A 23,043-nucleotide genomic window follows, 5' to 3' on the forward strand; every position below is an offset into this window, starting at 1 on the left:
TAATATCCCAAAATGTACAGCAAACAAAACAGTGAAGAGTTTAAAATCTTTAACAAGAAACATAAGTTCAAATGTTCCCTGAGCATGGGCCAGAATACCTAAAGGTACATGCAGTGCCAAGAGGCCTGACTATCATTCGACATTCTGAAATAAATAAAATATGTGCTTGGGTAAATAAACACTGGCTTGCTACCAGTAGCTCAGCATGAAATTTAACGAATCACAAGGTTTGCTTTTTTTAATCCTTGCCACTATTGAAACAGTCTTACTAATGTGCTACCAAGGTGAGAGATAATACATTAATTTTTATTTTTATGTATTTTGGAGTAAATAGCATAATACTTTATATTATGACGTAATTGTATAACTCTGAACATGACAGTAAATATAACAAAGATAATCAGATTCAAATAAATACACAAACTCTTTTTCTGTATGTCTTGGGGCAAAGCACTAAAAATTAAGTCTTTTAAGAAAGTGGGTGTCTACTTAGATTAAATATGACCCACAGAAGTTTAAGTATCTTTACTAGCCTGCCACTAATTACCATTAATTCCAGTTCAATAAGCCTTTTTGTGCAGAGGCAAAATATTCAAATTGAATAATGGTGACGTAAGCTATATGCAGGCTTTCACAACCATGGCCAATTTAGTTCATTTGAAAGATCGCATACAAATGACTTATTATCAGTTTTGTGAAGAGACATATCTTAATTTGTTTTTAAGATTACGGCTAATTATTTTGCACCATTTTGAGGTTGTTACTGGACACATTTGCTACAGAAACCCCTGGTAGCATTCCCCTTCTTGAGAATGCACAGCCAGATTTAGTTTCCAATTCTTCAGAACCTGAATTATCAGCTCACTCTTTTTCTAACTCTCAGATGGAATAGATTACCGATCAAATTCATCTGAATGATATGAATAATCCTTTAGACGATGCCATATCATGAGCTTGAATAATGGTTTTTGTTTCTGAAAGCAGATGAATCTAACCTTCATGAATTAATACAACACAACAGATGCATGTGCTGCAGGTACACTTCTAAGAAACAAACTGAAGTTTACAGTTTGAAAATGTTTACAATTTCTTGATAACCTGGACCAGTTAAAATGGTTGTCGTTTAATTATATGCATGCTTATTCAACAGCACACACCCCACTGTGCTCCCCTGCACTTGAGATAATCTGAGCCAGTGTGAGTACTTTGTAATAGCCGTAATTGCCTCTTAATTACTCTGCTTACTATCTGATGAGCTGTCAAGGACTGCTTTTATCTTACACAACTATAATATTTTCAGATCATATCAATGCTACCATGTTTGGTTGTCGTCATAACCTTACACTCGTGAAAAATGGGGTTGGCAATGCAATATTTAAGCAACTTCCCTGTGCTGGACATTAAATCAATAGAGATTGGCTAACCTAACATTTGATCAACAGAGCAGCTATTTATAACCTAAGAAGTGAATTAAAGCCAGAATTACCCCAAGGGGAGTAAACGTTATTCTTTTTCATACAAGTTCATAGTGTTTTCATAAGAGGAACATTGGTTTTCAAACGAATCAGTAGCTAATGATCAGAGTTTGAATAAAATAGGCATAGCCAAATACAACGTTAACAACAACAACAAAAAAGCTCGTTAGGCAGAGGAGGTTTGGGCGGTACGTGCAAAGCATTACAAGTCGATAACTTTGTGATTGTGTTTTCTTGTATTTAATGTTTTGATGTATTTAAGATGTGACGATTTTGGTCGAGACGAACATCCGAATTACTTTTACATTTAATAATTTAGCACGTTTCATTTCATTCAAAAAACTAAATTGCTTTAAAATACCGGAAAGTCATGTATATAATTAGCATATTGATTAGACTATTAAATGAAGATGAGAGATAACATCAGATAAATTGTAAGAAGAATTAGTATTAGGCTACATTAACACTATAGCTATTCATGCACCATAAACCACAAAAATATGAGGCGGTTGTTCTTCAGTTCATGCCGTTCAAAAAGTTAATGTGCTTCAACGATGTGTCGCTTCATTTTACACGTTTGCCTTCGCTTGAAATCAGGGTTTAATTGCTGTGATAAATTAAGAAGCGACACATCGTTGAAGCACATTAACTTTTTGAACGGCATGAACAGAAAAAAAAAACCCCGCCAAATATATTTTGTGGTTTGTGGTGCTTAAAAAGGTGTTGCTTCAAATTTCTGATCGGACGAAGTTGAGCATAGCCTACCAATAACTGGAAAACACTAACCCTACACACAAAATATTTATAAAGACCAAGCCTGTCTGTGGACAATTCCCTTATTTTACTAACTAAATGATCACCTGAAAACAAATGAAACACCTGACACGCCTGATTCATGCTTACATGGTTCAAGAACGGGCGTCCACATGATTAATGAATATTGTATACGCGATAGCGACACAAACAATGTAGAGCAGCGACACCACAGCAAACAGATACGAGGCTAAAAATGATGGCAGAAGAAGGCATAGTTTACCTTCCGCGAGAAGGCGCATCGCGTGCACGAACGACGTGTCCAAGCCCTCCTTCTCGGCAATGAGCTCTGGCAGGTACTTGTCTTGATCCATCACTGGATTCCTCTCCTGAACACCGCGAGTGCAGGTGAGACGACCACAGAGGTGAGTGAGTGATGGAATGGGTGTGTGGTTGTTGCGTTTAAATAGACTGCGTAATATCGGGGAGGGATCGTGTGGTTTTCGCGCACAACGTGGAAGATATCAATGCAGTGTACCCATCTCCTCGAGTCTCTCATATAAAACCTCCCACCTCAGACTCCGAATCTGTACTCTCACTCCGCCCATCTACATCTGGATTGGTCATGGCAGAGAGCAAACTGCATGCAAATGTCAGATATTGTGTATAGGATTGAATTTGGGGACATTCTGTAAACTAGGGTAACCGCTGATCTGTCACCCCTGTCCATGGTTCTGAACACCTAATCTTCTGTGCAAATCTGTTTTGTTTTTTTTTACTCTCCGCCAGTAGTTACATTGGATATCCTTTGCATATTTGCTTTGGAAAGACATCAGACAACAAATGTATGTGAACAGGATATGCAAGTATTGTTATGATTTGGCCACTGAAATCAACATGAAATGATGATGATCATTCTTCATGCGGTTCATAGTAAAGATAGTGGTAAAACATTTTTTTTTTTTTTTTTTTTGTTAATTGGAAATGCAAAATAATAAATATCCATAACAAACATAAGTTTTCAATTGCAGACGGCAGAATTGGAAGGGAAATTTGGTAACGGCCATGAATACTAATCAGTGGATTTCCCATTTGCCTCAGTTTGCCAACATGGATTAAGCTGTTGTGACAGACAGTCACAGATAGTGCAAACACTCGCAAACACACACACTAACACTTAGCCAAGCAGCTAAGCACATATGAGGGGGAAGGAGAGATAGCCACAGAGGAGAAGGGGAGAGAAGACGCAGAGAGAGAGAGAGAGAGAGAGAGAGAGAGAGAGAGAGAGAGAGAGAGAGAGAGAGAGAGAGAGAGAGAGAGAGAGAGAGAGAGAGAGAGAGAGAGAGAGAGAGGCAGTGAAAGGAGGAAGAGGGACAGGACCAGCTTGCCTAATTAATAACTGAATGGATTACAGTGCTGTTGGCAAACATCTGCACCCCAAGTGTCATATTTACTGTCTGCCTGTGAACTGTGAACATAATTACAGAATCCCGGTCCACAGTGTTGAGCGGTAGTGCTACAAATAAAATTTTAAAAAAAATTGGAATAAGTAATCAAAAAATAAAACATCAAAATTCACTCATGTGAATACTGATTTATCCTAATTAATTCATAATATAAAATGGGTTTAAATAAAGCACGCTCATGCATATATAAAATATTTTATTTATGCAAAAATCATATAGTGTAATGTGTCACAAAAAACAAGCCATGCAAGCTGAAAAATATATGGTCACAATTTAAATATATATAATATATATATTGGGTTCTCACATCTTAGTTTCCTCAAGTGACTTCCAATTCATGTATAGCTGACAGATCCATGTTGTATTTTACGATTTAACACTCCGGACAGAATCAGTTTGGCAATAGGATAATCAAATGGATTTTGGGGGGGTTATATATTGATTCTGAGGGTAGTGAATGAGAAGAGATTGAGGAAAAAGAAATAAGGGTTTGTGGAGGATCAACACCTTCTATACATCACTCACCACCACTCAACATAATGAAACGCTTCTGAAGGGCAAAAGCTATCAGTTGCTATGATATACGCTTCTTTTGTCGCATTTCTACAAGATGAAAGAGTTTATTGCTTCATCAAAAGATCGTGATACATCAAAAGTCTCTCACTTAGGCTAATTTGTTGATTGTGTGTCCTAATTTTTTACAAAATGAGAGTCTTTATTTTGATATAGGTTGGAGAGAACATCAGCGGATGTCAATTTATGATGATATTGCGGTATTTATTATACAACACCACACCATCACTCATTTCCTATCACTTTTATGTTCATACCAGACACTGTAGATATAAATAAATGCTGCTAATATTAAACTTCTGATGCAACTGATCAAGAAAATGATCTTTCTTTTATTATTGTTAGATTTGTGTGTGATTATTGTTTAAAAAAGCCTATCTGGGGCAGCGAATTAGCCTTCGGTTAGAAGCCTGTGTGTGGCGCATCGGCTGCTTGAAATTATAGCAATGTTTCTGTATTGTCCCTGTTAAATAAACTAATAAATAAATAAAATAAAATACAATTAGAGCAACCTCTGTAGTCACACTTAACAATTTGTCATAATTTACTCTTGCATCATATATTCAACTAATAAGAATGGCTTTCTGCAGCACTCTAGTGGCCAAAAATAACACAACAGGAGATCAAACTGCTTCTAAACTGGTTTTGCTTCAAGACCCAGATTTTACATTGGATAAGCAGTGACTCAACACAGCACCAAGTGTTAATCGTAAAAAAGTAAAAGTACACAAAAAAAAAACATTTATAAAAAAAAAAAAAAAACTAATATTATAAGGCCAAACAATATGCAAATGTATTAAACATGGCATAAGCTGAACAGGAACCTGATCATTTTGGATTCTAATTATCACTTGAAATTCAGAGGTTTCATCCTGTTGGCAGACAATAATTTACAGCACAAAACAAACTCTGGCCACCAGCACACAATTTGTTGTTTGCAATTTTGTTTTTGTTCCCTGCTGTCACTTTGCCTTGTGTATCATCAACACTAGATGGGACAGTTTTTAATTGGCAAAGTGAGGCATTTAACAAATATTAGCTTTCATAAATAATCTTTTAAAAACAAAATAAAAACATCTGTCATTAAAACTTTAGAGAAAGCCTTTAATATTCAAAATATGACTGTCGACCATCAAATATGTCTCCTATTTTGTTTTTCTGGCACTTTTTTTTTTTAGAAAAAAAAAACATTTAAACGATCCAGTCATTCATTATGGATTGATGACACATTAAGCACTGAAGGATAATTAGACTTTAAAAATGCAGGGGAAAATACATGATGAATTGCAAGGCTGTGACAGCACCATGTGTTAGGAATAATCAATCTTTATTATATAGTCAAAATAAGTAGAGCTATGGTACATTGCCTTTACACCTCAGAGCAAGCTCCCCAACAACAACTAGTAAAAACAATTCACATTCAGCAGTGAGCTGCACTTTCATGAAGCACTTTTGTGCTTCTCAAACACTTGTGAGTGAATGTAACCAGCTTTGGTATTTTAGCAGAGTCTCAGGTTGTGGAAATGCAAAAGCCCACAGTGTGAATTATTAAGCAGCACTATTGGGAGAGAAATCGGGAGAGGGGAAGAAACGGGGTAATGGGATATTAAGATTTGCTCAATTTGAGGACTAAGGGTTCACATGACATCTCAGGCCCTTGTGTCACATCAACCTCCTGCTTCTTCGCTTGAGATTTATGTATTTATTTATTTTTACAAGCTCTCTGTTTCACACAAAGCAACTCATTCTACCCAGATCCATGGAGAGAGCTATTGAGACTGCTATAAACAGCATATGCTGGTAACTGTCGTTTGTAGGACATTCTGTTATAGTATAAAACTTTGTTGCCACTGAAATTGATAGAGGTCAGGTGACCTAATCTTAATAGGAGCCAATGCAATCAAATTCTAAAATTTAAATTTAAAATTTTGCTAAGAAAAGATCATGACAATCTAAAGACACAAGACCAATAAGTCAAGTTAAATATATATTTTTGTTTGATTCATTCTGGTTTACTTCAATGCTGCATATGGCCCTGTGAAGCCTTTGGAGGTTTTCGCAAGTGAGTAAAATATTTGAACTAGGGCCGGGACTCGATTAAAAAAAAAAATCTAATTAATTAGAGGCTTTGTAATTAATTAATCGAAATTAATCGCATTTTAATCGCATAAATATTTGACCTGAGAACAGTGAGAAGTAATTTTTTTCACATGGATTTTTAGTATACCATTGAATAATGACTGAATACATAAGCTTAAGCAACAAAATATTGTTTATTTTTGTTCAACCAAGTCCAGCAGACCAGTGCAATTTTTGCCATTAAGTGTAGCAATAGCATATTGTTACAAATTTGAAATTTTGTTACAAAAAAACGAACGGATGGAAGCGTCGATAAGAGCATGGTTGTGTGCAAGCTATGCAACAAGGAATTCAATTTGAATTCCTTGTTGCATAGCTTGCACACAACCATGCTCTTATCGACGCTTCCATCCGTTCGTTTTTTGTAACAAAATTTCCCAGCCACCGGCCAACCAAAGCGATCTCGTCAGCTTCTTCATCATGAACGCTAGTTGGTGCGCCAGTATAATCGGTCCGCCGAAACTCATCCAGTGAGAAACGTTCCGCGGTGCAAAAATAAGTGCGATTAAAAATTATTTGTGTAATTAATTAACGCGTTAAAGTGTGTAATTAATTAATCTTAATTAACGCGTTAAAGTCCCGGCCCTAATTTGAACATAATAAAGGTTATGAACTAAGAAAGCAAGATATTACCATAATTCCAAATGTATTTTGCAAATGTTAATGTGCGGCCACATTTTCCGTTACTTCCCATACGAATCTGCACAACCGTGAGTTTCACGCGAGGACTCGTGTTCAAGTTAGTCATGCAAATTCAACAAAAAAAGCTGCTTGGTTTAAACGTGACTTCTGTGTGAGAGTTGCTTCATACATCTCTATGCTATTGTTTTGACAATGGACCTTATTTTTGTGATCGCATCTTTAGTCAAGTGGCTGATAAAACTCAAATTGATCCAGGACTGCATTGTTAACACATTCAAGCACTGTTTTATCTATCAATTTGACCAAACCTTGTTTTCCCAGGTCAAAGCCTGTGGCAGTCAGGGGCCTAAAGGCACTGGTCATACTGGCTTTTCATTCATTTACAGCACAATATATGTTAGGCCTAAATCGAGCAGTAGAACATGTGTGAGTGGTGTGCACAGTTGTTCGGTAGTGTTCATTTAAAGATTATGATTCATTAAGTCCAGCATTCAGGCAAAACGTGTTAAGGAAATGTTAGGACAGCGCATACAGGCTTGTGATAGTGAAGGCCAGAGCAGATAATGTCTGGCACTGCCCCTGGCCACAAGAGTCCACGCAGCCAGCAGGGTTAAAAAGTGAGTCTGCAGTATCCTGACTAGCCCAAACCCTTTGTCATCCATAATAATTTCCCTTATAAAGGAAAGTTTAATAAGAGCCTCTGGGCAAAAAAAAAAAAAAAAATGGATATAAAAGACCTTACATTACTAATTGAAATAGCTTTTTTGACCCACAGGGCATCCTGATATGAGCAGTTATTACAGTTTGCCTATTCTATTGAGGACACTCTCCATGATCAATTAAGATGAACTCATTTTATTGCTCCTCAGGCTACTTGTAAACAGTGCTGGATGTGTCTTGTCTTTTGAGGACCACTACTGAGAAAAAGAAAAACAGTACCCCAAGAGCTGAAAGTTTGCTGTATATGAAACAATTTGTGTTTTCAAAGAGTACTAATCATCTGTCATGGAAAAAAGATATACACTACCAATCAATTATTTGGTGCTGGTATGATTTTTAAATTTTTAAATACAAATCTTTTGTAAGGTAAGGTTATAAATGTCTTTACTGTCACTCTTGAACAATTTATTCCATCTTAATTATTTTTTTTTTTTTTTTAATTACTAACCCCAAACTTTTGAATTGTATACAGTTTCAAAATGTAAATTAATTTACAATATACAAATATTAAAACATAAAAGGACTGATCTAGCTTTATGAGTATATTTACAAAATTATATAGAAAAGCATTTCCTAATAATATTAGATGTTATAATTGGGGCTGTAATAGTTGTAAAAAAAAATTACAATGGTGATAAGCACATTTGTTTAGTGTGGACACCTGTTAAGATGAATGCTAGAATTAATGAAAAAAGTGATTATAAAACGTAGATGAACTCCATCAGACCCTTCAGCTGAGGCTTCAGGCTTCATCATCACACAAGTCATAAGTACAGTTTGTGACATATTGGGTGCTACACATCGAATAATACCCAGGGAAAATGACGAATGGACTATACTGTAAAATCACAGTGAAATTTACTGCACGAAGAAGTCGAAAAAATGATGAATGGACATAATCAATGCAACGACATTACAAATCACAGCAGCTTTAACCAATGGAGTCAAGAAGTGGTACAGTCAGACATTTTTCTCATTCACTTGTGGGGGAGGGGGGTCTAATACATTTAATTGCCACAAATGCACAACATACAGAATGTTTGTAGAAATATGTGGCATTGATTTTAAGAAACAAATGGTTGTAAGGTACAAATGAAAGTGTAAGTGGAGGAGAGCAATGCATCACAGAGTATATCCCTCCCCATACATCATAGTGCAAGTCATTGGGAGTGTCTGGCATTAGTTTTGCAGTGTGGCAGGAAAGGAAATGAGCTTTCTCAGGGACAAACAACAGCTAGTATTTCCCTACTCATTAGTTGCAAACCACATCTAAATAAAGAATCCATAGCTTAAGTGTTTGATCTCCCAGTTGTCTTCTTAAATGCATGAGCAATGCTCAGATCAATATGCAAGGCCCACTAGGAGAAATATGATGCGTTAATTCATCATTAACCCAATGAGATTGGGTTAATACGTGCCCTTTGGCTCTAAAATGCAGTTTCTTTCATTTTTTTTTTCTTCACTAGAGAAATCTGTCAAGCTCAATCTGAAAGACGTGAATTGCCTGATGATTCACTTCTAGACATGAAAAATAGATCACAATAATCTTTTAGTTTTCCTCATGCACCGCTTGTAATGAACACATCTGTTCAACTCAGTCACCATTTGTTATCATATACTACACAATAATCTTGGATTCTTGAAGAATATTTCAGTCAGTTAAGAAATGAGTTATGGTGTATATTGTATTGGTTAAGAGATTAAAATATTATATTGAGTTCTATTTAGTAAAATACTAAAATATTTCACTCTTTACAATAAAATGACAGGATTAACCTATAGCGTCTAGACATTTGATCAAATCCAAATAATGCTGCAAGGGTAAATCAGGAGATGAGACTCTTTAGGTCTACACATAAGCATATATTTATATGATATAGGAAAGGTCCAGCTACATACAATGAAACATTAATGTACCTGTTTAAATATCAGATGAAAACATAATATTTCCTGCTGGACTAGATTTAACAGAAAAGACATCTAATATGAGGGAATAGTTATTTCCTTACCAGACTTATTTCCACTGTTCTTAACACAAACAGTTATCATTGTTTTATCACTGGATATTTTTAAAATGCCTGATCTCTGGGTTATTTCCTGCCTCCTTGCAGTATGTTAACAATTTAAAAATGTGTCCTTTCCAACTTTTCAAACTTATGTAGGCCTTCTAGTCTACAACAATCATGGTGTGCGTGTCCCAAATAGAAACTCATGAATTAACAGTATTAAATAGATAAATAATTTACACCAGCCCTTTAATGAATGTCTCAGACCAGACTTGGCCTTTGTCCACAATATTATATAACACAACATAAAAGACAAGCAGATAACGTTAATGCTTGTTCAAGAACAGATAATACAAAAGACTTGCAGCCAAAGAAGAACCGAACAGTGAGTATACTTAATGTTTAAAATGTTCGTCGTCAAGTCAGTAAAAAAATATTTGACAGCACCGCACAATTAATTCAGATTAGCCAATAGCCTATTTGAAAGGAAACTGCCCAGAACCGGTCTATTGTTATATAACGAGTAAGCGGTAGCCTGCATTTATTTCGTCTATGTTTTAAAGACAACGATTGAACTTTAAAGTAGCCTATACTGGCAATAATAAACGAGTGTAAGTAAGTTTTGTTCTAGTTTGTTTGGTCAGTTGAAAGAGCTATTTGACTGATTTACAGTCAAATGAATTGAATGGATATTTTGTTTGAGTAAAAGCTTTTATGAAAATACAAGTATAGTACAAATAGTAACCTACATTTATCCTGCCCTACGAAGGCAAAACACCGTGTAGGCTAAAATAAAAAGTGAAGAAACAAAATTACGGGGGGAAAAAGAGACAAAAGACAATTTAAATTATTTTGATACATTTTTCACATAGCCTACCAGTTGAGAAAACCCGTGTGTCACAGAACATGTGAGAGAAACCTTTGGTCATAACTAACTTTGCCTTGCATGAAAGTGCACATAAGCAGGTGCAGTTTAGACTGTTTCCACGTGGCTGGAGCACATGTAGGCTACAAATGTAACCTACTCACCCATGTACTCACCAGTCCACTGTCCAACGGTATTTCCCTTCTGTGACTGTCACATGTCATGAGTAGCTGATCAGTAACCTACAACAATCTCATTTTCAGTTTCGTCTTACAGATGTGAGTAGAAACAAGCACGTCCAACTTATATTTTAATAAAACGAAAACATTTAATCTGGCACTTAGGTAGGCTATATGGTGAATTATATCAAGCAAATGTGAGGCTATGTTTAAAATGTAAGCTATACTTCGCCGATTTTCAACCCGTTGATGTTAATGAACGTTTTCTGCTACCTGGACCGAGAAATTCACGTTTATTTTTTCTTCTTTCTTCGTTTTTACCTTTATAATATGTTTATTTTCGTAACCTTACCTAGCACAAGGACAGTCGGATCGACAGAGGGTCAACAGCCTACAGTTATTGCAAGGGCAGGTTCAGTGAAAATTATCGCACTGAAAAATGCAATCTTGCTTACGGCCACGGGAACTAGTCTACAGCTCGCTGCATCCTGCAATAGTAACCGACTGCAGAACCGCAGAACCATACGTCATAGCAGTGTGAGGACGACAGCGCCAGCCTGACAGTCTGATGCCGGAAGTGGGCGTGGCCAGGCATTGCGCTACTTCTGTGTTTTAGAAAGTTTAAAACAATGCTATTATGAATATATTTTTTAACGATTTCATTCAAAATATATATTTAAGAGATAGGCCTATATATATATATATATATATATATATATATATATATATCAAATATTATAAAATATGATATTTATAAAATTATAAAGTATAATAACTATGTTTTGTCCTATTAACAAAAGACAGGCAATGTAGCCTATTAACAAATGTTAATAGTGTTTTTTAAGTTAAAATGATACTTTATGCATCTGTTTTGTGTCAAATGATTAACAATATAAATTGAACAAAGCTTAAAACAAACAAAATAATAAAACGAAAACAAAGCTTGAGCATTTGAACATTTGATTTAATTGAAAAGCATTTTTTAAATAAAATGTGTTTTTTCCCCCCTCTGAAATAGCAAAAGCATCACACACTAGCTGTACCTGCTCCAAATAAATAATAGTAATTAAATCAAAATAAATAAAATAAATAAATTATATAAAACAAAATCAAACCAAAGAAAATAAATCTTATTAAAGTTATGCAGGCACACATTTAACAATAATTTTCAAGTGACAAATAAACTAAATAGATCAAAACTCCATACACATGGAGTTAATCCTGATGATTTCATGAGGCGCCTTTCGTCATGACACTCGCTTTTATTTTCTTTGGTTTGATTTTGTTTTTTATAATTTATTTTATTTAGTTCGATTTTTTATTTTTATTTAATTACTATTATTTAGCTATTTAGAGCAGGTACATCTGTGTGTGATGCTTTTGCCATTTCAGAGGAAAAAAATAATTGTATTTAATTAATCATTTTTGTTTCAGTCCACCATAGAATTATGTTGTTTGGTCTATGAAAAAAAATTGTTAGTTGTGAAATGGTTGAGTATTAACAAAATTGTTTTTTAAAAGTTAAAATTATACTTTATCCATTTGTTGTGTCAAATGATTAACAATATAAATTGAATAAAGCTTTAAACAAAAATAATAATAAAATTAAAACAAAGCTTGAACATTTGATTGAATTGAAAAGCATTTTTAATAGTAGTAATATATTGTCTTTTGTTAATAGGACAAATAATTATTATATTTTATAATATTTGATATATATATATATATATATATATATATATATATACATACAGGTGAAACTCGAAAAATTCGAATATCGTGCAAAAGTTATCATTTTGATAATTATGGCTTACAGATTATGAAAACCCCAAATTTAAAATCTCAGAAAATTAGAATATTACATGAAATCAATACAAAAAAGGATTTTAAATACAGAAATGTCGGCCCTCTGAAAAGTATAATCATGCATATGTATATAGTTATATATACTAAATATATTAGTTTCACCTTTTAATTTGAATTACTGAATTACATGAACTTTTGCACAATATTCTAATTTTTCGAGTTTCACCTGTATATATACACACAACTATATATATATATATATATATATATACACATCTTAAACATATCTTTAATTAAATCGTTTAAACAAATATTTATAATAGCATTGTTTTAAACTTTGAAACGTTCTAAAACACAGAAGTAGCGCAATGCCTGGCCACGCCCACTTCCGGCATCAGACTGTCAGGCTGGCGCTGTCATCCTCACACTGCTATGACGTATGGTTCTGCGGTTCTGCAGTCGGACCTATCTCGCATCCTGCGGCAGACAGCTGTTTCACTAGGCTACATTACAATTTAAGATGACACGACTTTAAATAACGTTGTATTTCAACGTGTTTTTTTATTTTCCACCTTTATAAAATTACTCTAAATATTATTTAATTTTTACATGTTGTCGAATATGGTTTTATGACTTTGAGAAATTAAGCTATTTCAAAAGCCGATCTCGCATGGGGTGCAGGGGCGGACTGGCCATCTGTGTGATCTGGAGAATCACAGAACGGCCGGCGGGCCGGCCCACCAGCCGCCACACACATCCCAAGTCTCCCGCATATTGATAGTGGCTCCCTGATGTCCGCAAATTAGTTAAAATCTCCCGGAATCTAGAGCGAGCAAGAGCGCGCATGCGTAGCGCGTGCACGGCAGAGAGAGAGGGAGCGAGAGATTGCGTGTGTGTGCTAGTGTGCGCGTGTGTGCTAGTGTGCGCGTGTCCCTCACGAAGCGCATGTAAGGACCCAACTAATCAATTTTCAGTGTGGGCGGGCTTTTATCTCTACTACTCCCGAACCGAATTAATCAGAAATTACTTTCCAAGTTACTTGCTAGGGATGATGTTAGGAAGTGATATTCAGCTTGCTACATTTTTAATGATTACAGTAGTTAAAACAGCTAAACTTCAACATTTTAGCTGTAAAATGCCACATGCAGTTGCTAATATTAAGAAATATGTTGTGCTTTTACTTTTTAAAATGTTGGTAATGTTACAGTTAATGCTTACAAACTTTGAAGATTTTGAATACAGAAGTTACATTTGTAATGGTGTATTTTCATTTAGATGTGGTATTATTTGTGCAGTAGCTAAGATTAATTACTGCATAAACTAATTAAGATTATTAAGTAATAAATTCATTTTAAGACAGCATGGAATAGATTGTATAATATGCTGTTAGCTATAATTTGGATGGTATAGTATCATGAGCCACAGTTAAAGTGACACTCATGGCAGGCGTTATTGTTGTTGTTGTCGAGTTTCCGCGCACCGATTGCTTTGGGCCGGGCCTAGTCAAAGTCCAGGGCCGTTTTTTAGTCCCAGTCCGTCCCTGATGGGGTGTGTGATGCGATTACGCTGGTTGAGGACCAGCATCTCAGAAATCGTTTGACACTCATTTGATGCATGTTCAGGTTCACTCAGACATCGGTGAAAAAATAAACATGTCTTGATTAATGCATTCATCGTCATAGCGCTGTTCACACAGAACGTGTTTTCCATTCCACTCTGATACTTTTCCATTTTTTTTCTGTTAACCGCTAGCCGCGATTAACTGTTGCGCATGACACGGCTTTCTAAAAATGCAGCGCTCAAGTTAAAATAAGTTCAAAACGCGCCTGGAGACCTTGCGTGTTTTCCTCGTTCCACTGCCAGCGTAGTAGGCCTACCCCAGTCCCAGAGTGCAGTCTGGACGATGGGGCGGGGCGACACTTTTAGGCGGGGCGACACGTGTCGCTCCGCCCACCCCCAATTTAATTGGTTTATAATACCGCAATCTTATTGGTGTAAACGATTCAGGTCTGAGCATGCGCATTCCTTAATGTAGGCTACGATTTTGTGAATGATTTGGCCGTATCAAAGAAAAATTAAATGCTAACTTTAATCGTATCTTATTATCAGTTTACCATGGTAATTTTTGTTAATATCTATTGGCTAATACTTTATTATACTTAAGACACAGTATAGATTAAGTTATTGTTTAAAAACGAACGCTTGGTGACGTTACTTGTACTTCAGGGAGATGTTTTACATTAGATTAGTGCGTCATTCACTTGGCTTCTTCATATTTCTATCAGGATCGGTGGATCAGCACAAACTCGGGATTTTACGCAAATGATGATAATTGACTGTAAGAATGTAAGCAGCTGATTTTAAATTCTAAAGCATGACCGTTTTTTGTTGTCATTTTCTTAACGAGATTGTCCAATGCTTGCATTATTTGGTACAAAGTGCAAATAAAATGTTTAATGGCAAACACGTTTCCTGGTTGATTACCTGTTCATACGAAATGAGGGCCTATTGGTTCTGTAAAGCCTTATGTTATATTTTTTAAAGATTCATGTTTTCTAATAAGTGTCAACCGGTTATGTACGACTGTCTATCTGTGACTGTGACATCAGTAGGCTATAAAATTCATGTTCATGTAGGCTACTGGATAAAAATGGTTACAAATATTAACACTCACATATAGGCTAGCTGCATAACCATAAAAAAGAAAACAAGCTGCTATAAATCTGTGCAATTATAATAGGCTGTAATAAAATAAATATAAAAATAAAATAAAACACACTTTCGGATTTATCCTTTGTTTTACTGAAATAAAGGGAATTATCATAATTTGTGCAAAATCCCGAGTTTGTGTTTATTCACTGATCCTAATGGAAAAACGAAGAAGCACGAATGATGTAAAATTAAGGAGCTCTGCATGACATGCGGAAAAATATTGTCTAAATCAGCCCACATAGAAATGATCTCTCCTTTGATCTGCCAGTAATTTCATGCAGTCATTCTCATTGCCCACCAAAAGTGGCACTGACTTATCTGTAGGGTAAATTAATATAGTATAGCTAGGCTAAATCTCAAACAGTGTATTATTTATCAGCAACATATTTTGTGATATCACCAACCCATAAAACTGCTCAATATTAAAGCTTACAATATGACTTTTTGTAAAGCTGCTTTGAAACGATGTGAATTGTGAATACATTTTGACAGTAACTTCATCTAACTTGATTCGTAAGTTCATCAAAACATTATCCAATTGATCGTTACTGAAATCGCAATGGTTATCACTACGGCCAAACAGCGTCATAGATAATTCATAAACTCGTACATAAAAGAATGCGCATGCTCGTGCCTCAAGCGTCTATGCCAATAAGATTGCTGTATTATAAACCAATAAAATCGGGTGTGGGCGGAGCGACACGTGTCGCCCCACCTAAAAGTGTCGCCCCGCCCCATCGTCCAGACCGCCAGCGTCTTGCGTTTTTGCTTTCTGTGTGAATCTCCTGTCCTTAGCGAGTATCATAAGGTAAGAAGCAGATATTTGTGCTGTGTTTTTAAAATGTATCATGAGTTCTGAGCGTTCTCACATAACTCTGTCCTCATTCATTTGTTGTTTGGGCTGTTTAATATTAGGATTTTGTTTAAAATACTTTACCACAATATCAAGCCCCGCCCCCAGCACCCCCTGATAAAACATGCTATGTGCTTAGCTTACCTTATTCCGCGACGGCCTTCCGCGACGGCCTTTTGCTTCAGGCGAACTGAAAGAACTGCAGTTGTTCCCTTCCATTTTGGCCTAAAACACTGTGTTCGTGGTAATCCAGTTTGAAATGTTGACTAGAAACACGGCCTTCGCGACAGCCTCTGCCTTCAACGCGCTGGATGCTTCACTGGAAACCCGTTTACTTTTTCTTGCAACCGGGAACAATACAAATCGACACCATTATGACTTAAAGTTTGCTAAAGAGCATTTCCTACTAAAGCAAGGTGGACTACTAACCAATGACGTCACATTCCTCCCCGGCGCCATCTTGTGTGTCAGTTGGGTCAAGCGTTTGTGTTACGGAGCATGATAATAATTAAACTGGGCATTATTCTGAACATGAAAATCATGCGATTATTCTCCGTTTGGCTGGAGTTAATGTTCAATGCTGCTCTTGTGAACATTTAGAGGTTTTGTGCTCTGGAGATGTGACACTTTATCTAATCATTTCCAAGATGGGCTAGCTAAATGCGCTAACGTTAGCTCTCATCGGCTGTCAAATCGCTGTACCCAGGCGGCAACTATCGACACAGCCCTTGAGAGGTGTTGGCTGGGCAAAACAACACTCTTGACGATTGTCCACCTTCATCACTTTCTCTGTGGCCACATCAGCTGGTCGAGCCAGAGGCAGAGGCTAACTTACACTTGGAGCACATCGCTCCGTGCCTCTGCCCTCCATCTCTCTCCGCGTTGTGTTGTTGTTGTTGTTTTTTACCCAGATGGTGTTGTCTTGACACTGAGTCTAAATGTACCGTATAATAAAAGCTGTGCAGATATCAGCCGCCTGGCTACAGCGATGTGAACCGTCAATGCAGGGCTCCAGACTAACTTTTCCACGAGGGAGTGAGAGCAAGACAGCGCTTAGTTTGGAGACGATGAAGTATTGTTTACACACTTTCGTTAGCTCCGAAGAGAGAGGGAGTGCGCGCGCGCGACCGGCTCTCTCTCTCTTTCTGCTCGTTCTTTCAGTTAAACCAGAGCCGTATAGAGAGATCTCTATACGGCTCTGAGTTAAACATGCGTCCTGTCCATAGACTGTAAAAAATAGGTCCTGTCACAAGCGCAGCAGTTCATCTACATTATTTACCGATCAAATAAGAAATCAAAAATTTGATTGAACGAATAACACACAGATTTAAAACACGTACAAAAAAATTACCTCAACACAAAAGAGTCAAAAATACTTGGGTAAATGAAAAGGCGGTAAACATCAGGTAAACATGAGCATGACAGACGGGCTTTGATGACAGCTTTGACACACAACATGGCGGCGCGGCGCAGAGGATAATGGGTAATTAGAGAAACGGAAACCCATCTATACATAGTTCCCCTTCAGGGACTACTGCTGCATGTAATCGCAGTGGGAACCCCCTCAGCGTGACGTGTCTGAAGCATGAATGAAATCAGTCAATGGAGAGAATGAGCGTACGGCGAGTGACGTCATCGACCAGGAAGCTATAGGCCTAAATATCCCCTGAGCACACAATACGCCAGCTTTTAGTTACTTCAGCAGCTCTGTGTGTGTCTGAATCTGTCGATTGTGTTTGTCTGTTTTGTCAGGAGTTTATCACTATATATTTTATATAAAAAAAACAATATGAGCGAGCAGTATAAGAAGTGTGTTCCCCCCCCTGTACTCGATACATCACGGGTGGGGATTCACACGAGCTATGTGTGGCTTGTTTGGGAGTTCAGCATGCCCAGTCGGCTCTCGAGGGAGTCGATTGTCAGCATTGCGAGCGTTTTCCCTTGAGAACTCTGCGCTCGCGGCGATCGCTCTTCGAGGAGAGTGGTTTGCTGCGAGCTCCCCGAGGCTCGGGTCCCGCTTCTGTTGAGGCAGAGCGGCGGCGCTTGTCTTGGGGCTCGCAGATGGATCTCACTGGCGACGTTGAGACGGGCTCCGCCCTATCTCAGCTATCTCCGCCGAGATCTAGTGCCTCTCACCCGGCTCTGGGAGCACGCGCTGCGGCGGTTACTTCTGCCCGGGTGGAGGCACATGATGATGTTGAATTGAGATTATCCAGTTCTGAGGGGCTGGATGTCGAAAGTTTTGCATCAGAGGAAACTAGTTTATCACATTATACTGCAAATGAAGAAGGTTTGATGAATGTGTTATCTCGGGCTGTTGAAAAGCTGAAAAAAAAAACAGAATCGAGTGGCCAGCTGATAGACAGGATTCTAGAATTAAAAGCAAACTAGATGATAGATTTCTGTCTGCACGACCTCAACCTTCTCGCCGGTGCTTACCGTTCTTCCCAGATCGTCATGCTGAGGTTTCAAAGACCTGGGTTAGACCGGTTTCAAGCAGAATTTACACAAATCAGTCCAATGCTTATGGTAACATTGTTGGTGCTAAATCTGCTGGTTATGTGACGATGCTGTAGGCGGAGGAGACGCTCGCGAGCTATCTCTCTCCTGCTTCATCGTCTTCACTTAAAGCACCGGCTCTTCCACCCAAAAAAAAAAAAAACCTCTATGCTGGTGGGGAAGGCTTACTCGGTGGCTGGGCAGGCGGCTGCATGTTTGCATACGATGGCTTTTATGCAGGCTTTTCAGGCCGACCTGCTCAAAGGAGAATCTGAGGGGGGTCCCCGCCGAGAGAGACTTGCGTTCACCTCCCTTAAGGGTGCCCTGTCTCTCCCGGCGCCCTCAGGGGCCCGTCCTACTAACCCTGCCGAAACAGGGCGTAGAAGGGTCTGGCGAGTGCTTTCCCGAGGGACGCTCGCCGCCTCTAAGGAGGGTTCTAGTGTGTTCAGACCAGTCGTTCCCTGCTGGTGCGCCGTTACAGGGCACTGTGTCTGTCACGCAGAATGCTCAACCGGAGCAAAATCTTTTGTCGAGTTTGTCTTCCAAAAGAGCACAGCAGAAGCGGAGTGTCACGTCTCGTGCCCCCCTGTAGAGAAACTGGAGGGACGAGGCGGGGCGCTCTCCGGTGCGGCCTTCTCGGGGCAGGACTGATCTGAGGACAGTCATTGTCGCCAGAAAGGCCGCGTCGAAAAAGTCCTGACGGGCTGAACGTCAGGACTCTGAGGGTGGTCCCCATCGGGAAAAACTTGAGTTCACTGCACAAAAACACGGTGCCTGTCTTTTCCGATGCCCTCAGGGGTCTGCTCTACTAACCCTGCCTTCACAGGGCGTAGAGAGACTCGGCGAGCGATTTCCTGAGGGACGCTCGCCCCCTCCGAGGAGGGTTGTGAAGTGCCCAGACCAGCTGTTCCCTGCCAGTACGTTACAGGGCGCTGTGTCTGTCACTCGGGATGTTCAAATCAGATCCGAGGACTGGTTTGTCATGATAGATCTAAAGGACGTTTACTTCCATGTATCTATCCTCCCTCAACACAGGAAGTTCCTGAGGTTCGCTTTCGGGGGCGAAGTGTACCAATATCGGGTTCTTCCGTTCGGCCTTGCGCTGTCCCCCCAAACATTCACGAAGTGTATGGATGCTGCTATAGCCCCGCTGAGGTTACAGGGCATCCGCATTCTGAACTATATAGACGATTGCTTGATTCTAGCTCAATCGGAACAACAGGCGGTTCGGCACCGTGATGTCGTTCTTGCTCATATCAAGTGACTGGGGCTGAGGCTCAACGCCAAAAAGAGTGTTCTTTCTCCATTACAGAGAACCACTTTTCTAGGTGTAGTGTGGGATTCAACGACGATGCAGGCACGATTGTCACCTCCTCGTATTGCTTTGATTCTCGCCGCAGTAGATCAGGTCAAGCTAGGCCAGTCATCCACTGTAAAACAGTTCCAGAGACTGTTAGGTCTCATGGCAGCTGCGTCCAACGTGATACCTCTTGGCCTCTTGCACATGAGACTGTTACAGTGGTGGCTCAGGACCAAGGGATTCTCCCCGAGGGGAAATCCGCTTCGCATGATCGTGAGTTCGCGACGGTGTCATCACGCCCTGATCATGTGGAAAGATCCTTGGTTTCTGTCCCAAGGCCCTGTGTTAGGAGCTCCTTGCCATCGCGTTATGCTAACAACAGATGCCTCTCTCACGGGTTGGGGGGCGATCATGGATGGTCTCCCGGCTCAGGGTCTGTGGGAGGACCATCATCGTCTGTGGCACTTAAACTGCCTAGAGATGTTGGCGGTGTTTCAGGCTCTGAAACACTTCCTCCCAGACCTAAGGGGCCACCATGTTCTTGTCCGGACAGACAACACATCGGTGGATTCTTATATCAACCATCAGGGGGGTCTGCGTTCTCGCCCGCTTTACAAACTGGCACGTCAGATCCTTCTATGGTCCCAGGGGAAAATTCTTTCTATGAGAACAATTTATCTCCCGGGGTATTTAAATCAGGGGGCAGACATCCTGTCAAGACAGGGGCCGAGGCCCGGGGAATGGAGTCTTCACCCCGAGGTGGTAGAACTCCTATGGAAACATTTCGGTCGTGCCGAGGTAGACCTATTTGCTTCTCGAGAAACATCACACTGCCCGCTGTGGTTCTCTCTCAACCATCCATCCCCGCTGGGGTTGGATGCGATGGTACATCCGTGGCCGAGGTCACGCCTGTACGCTTTTCCCCCGATCGCTCTGCTCCCAGGAGTTCTGGAGAGGGTTCGCCGGGACGGGCTCAGTCTCCTGCTAATAGCCCCGTTCTGGCCGGCCCGGGTATGGTTTGCGGACCTAGTGTCTCTCCTCGACGGCTCTCCCCTAGAGATACCGATCAGGAGAGATCTGCTCTCTCAGGCGAGTGGGTCGATCCTTCACCCCCGTCCAGAGCTATGGAGGCTGTGGGCTTGGCCTCTGAGGGGGCCCAGCTCATAGATTCTGGTCTCTCGGCTGAGGTCGTTGAGACCATCCTCCGATCCAGAGCTCCCTCCACGAGGAAGTTATATGCCGCGAGGTGGAAACTTTTCACCTCTTGGTGTGGAGAGCGCCAGCAGGACCCAGTTAACTGCCCGGTTGGTACAGTGCTGGTTTTCCTGCAGGACCGTCTCTCCACAGGGTTATCCCACTCCACACTGAAGGTGTATGTGGCGGCCTTAGCTGCTTACCACACCCCTTCAAGTGGAGGTTCCCTCGGGAAACACCCACTTTTGTCTCGCTTCCTTCGTGGCACCTTGAGGCTGAGGCCTGCAGTTCGCACGAGGGTACCAGTTTGGGATCTGGCCATCATCTTAGAAGGTCTCTCCCTTGCTCCTTTCGAGCCCATTGACGAAGTTTCGGAAAAGTTTCTTACTCTAAAGACTATCCTTCTTCTCGCTATATCATCTCTAAAAAGAATTGGAGATATTCAAGCACTTTCGGTGGCTCCCTCGTGCCTGGAATTTGCTCCTGGTATGGTTAAGGCCTTTCTTTTTCCGAGACCAGGTTATGTTCCTAAGGTTCCAACTGTTTCTGTTAGACCTATAGTTCTGCAGGTTTTCTGTCCTCCGCCTTTTCTGACGTCAGACCAGGAGAAACTTAATTTGCTGTGCCCAGTTTGGGTTTTAGATGCTTACGTCCACAGAGCTGCCCTGTGGAGGAGATCGGAACAACTGTTCGTCTGTTTGGGTCACCTAAGAAAGGGTGTCCTGCATCTAGGCAAAGGATGAGCAAGTGGATGGTCGAGGCCATCTCGCTTGCTTACGGTTCGGCCCATCAGCCTTCACCTTTGGCTGTAAGGGCTCATTCCACCAGGAGTATGGCTGCCTCTACAGCTCTTCTTTCAGGAGCTTCTCTTCAGGACGTTTGTGATGCGGCAGGCTGGTCCTCACCGCACACTTTCGTCAGATTTTATTCCCTTGACCTTAGCTCCACTCCAGGGGCTCAGGCTCTCTCGTCGGTTTGTGTCTCCTGATGACACACGACGGGGATTTGGTCGTATGGGGATGTGGGTATTGCGTTCCCACTGCGATTACACGCAGCGGTAGTCCCTGAAGGGGAACGTCCCGGGTTACGTATGTAACCCTAGTTCCCCGAAGGGACGGACGCTGCGTGTCCTGCCATACTCTCGGCATCCCCTTGGGTCGCTGCTTCAGTAACTTTTAAGCTGGCGTATTGTGTGCTCAGGGGATATTTATAGCTTCATGGTCGATGACGTCACTCGCCGTACACTCATTCTCTCCATTGACTGATTTCATTCATGCTTCAGACGCGTCACGCTGAGGGCGTTCCCACTGCGATTACACGCAGCGTCCGTCCCTTCGGGGAACTAGGGTTACATACGTAACCCGGGACGTTCCCTATGGTTCCCACAGGCCAATTAATGTCACGTGACCTCCCCGAGACGCCATCTTTGAGGGCATAAGCTGCTCTGTTTACAAAGTTTTACAAGCAAATTTTGAATATTTCTTTCTGTTTATAATCTTACGAAAATCATGAAGAGACAAAGTGACAGAGATTATAAAGAGACTCTATTAACACAAGACAGAGAGAGGTACTAGGCGAAAATTTCAGTCATAAATAGTGTGGATCCGTATAACGAAGGAAGCACTGATTATGCAGCTTTGCCTCACAGTATTATCATGTGTAACGTTACGTTACCATTATCTGGTATTTTTTACACATGTGAGCAATTCCGAGCCTGGAAATCACTGGAGGCGTACAATCAGTTTGTCGAGGGTTGGGTTGGTGACGTTTGCTCAAGTGCAATCAATGGAAAAGTAGTCATCATAGCGAATGTATGTAGCATGATGCTAGACTATCTGTCTATTAAAAAGCCATAGCCTGC

General features: G+C 40.0%; 1 protein-coding gene across 4 annotated transcripts in view; it reads right to left on the minus strand.

Moving 5' to 3' along the window:
• Positions 1-2,798, minus strand: part of khdrbs2 (KH domain containing, RNA binding, signal transduction associated 2) — a 71,863-nt gene extending 69,065 nt beyond the window's left edge. For 2 of the 4 annotated variants that reach the window (XR_008807596.1, XM_056257182.1), the window contains exon 1: positions 2,512-2,797. Coding sequence is in view for 3 of the 4 variants with exons in the window: in XM_056257182.1 (XP_056113157.1) it covers positions 2,512-2,602 (91 nt within the window). In the remaining variant the exon portion in view is untranslated. Of the gene's footprint in view, positions 1-2,511 lie in introns of all 4 variants that reach the window. The other 2 variants (XM_056257180.1, XM_056257181.1) reach the window with 1 other exon arrangement.
• Between the last annotated feature and the right edge of the window lie 20,245 nt (positions 2,799-23,043).

The sequence above is a fragment of the Rhinichthys klamathensis genome, unplaced genomic scaffold, assembly GCF_029890125.1.
Source record: "Rhinichthys klamathensis goyatoka isolate OS25496 unplaced genomic scaffold, OSU_Roscu_1.1 h1tg000135l_1, whole genome shotgun sequence".
NCBI lineage: Eukaryota > Metazoa > Chordata > Actinopteri > Cypriniformes > Leuciscidae > Rhinichthys > Rhinichthys klamathensis.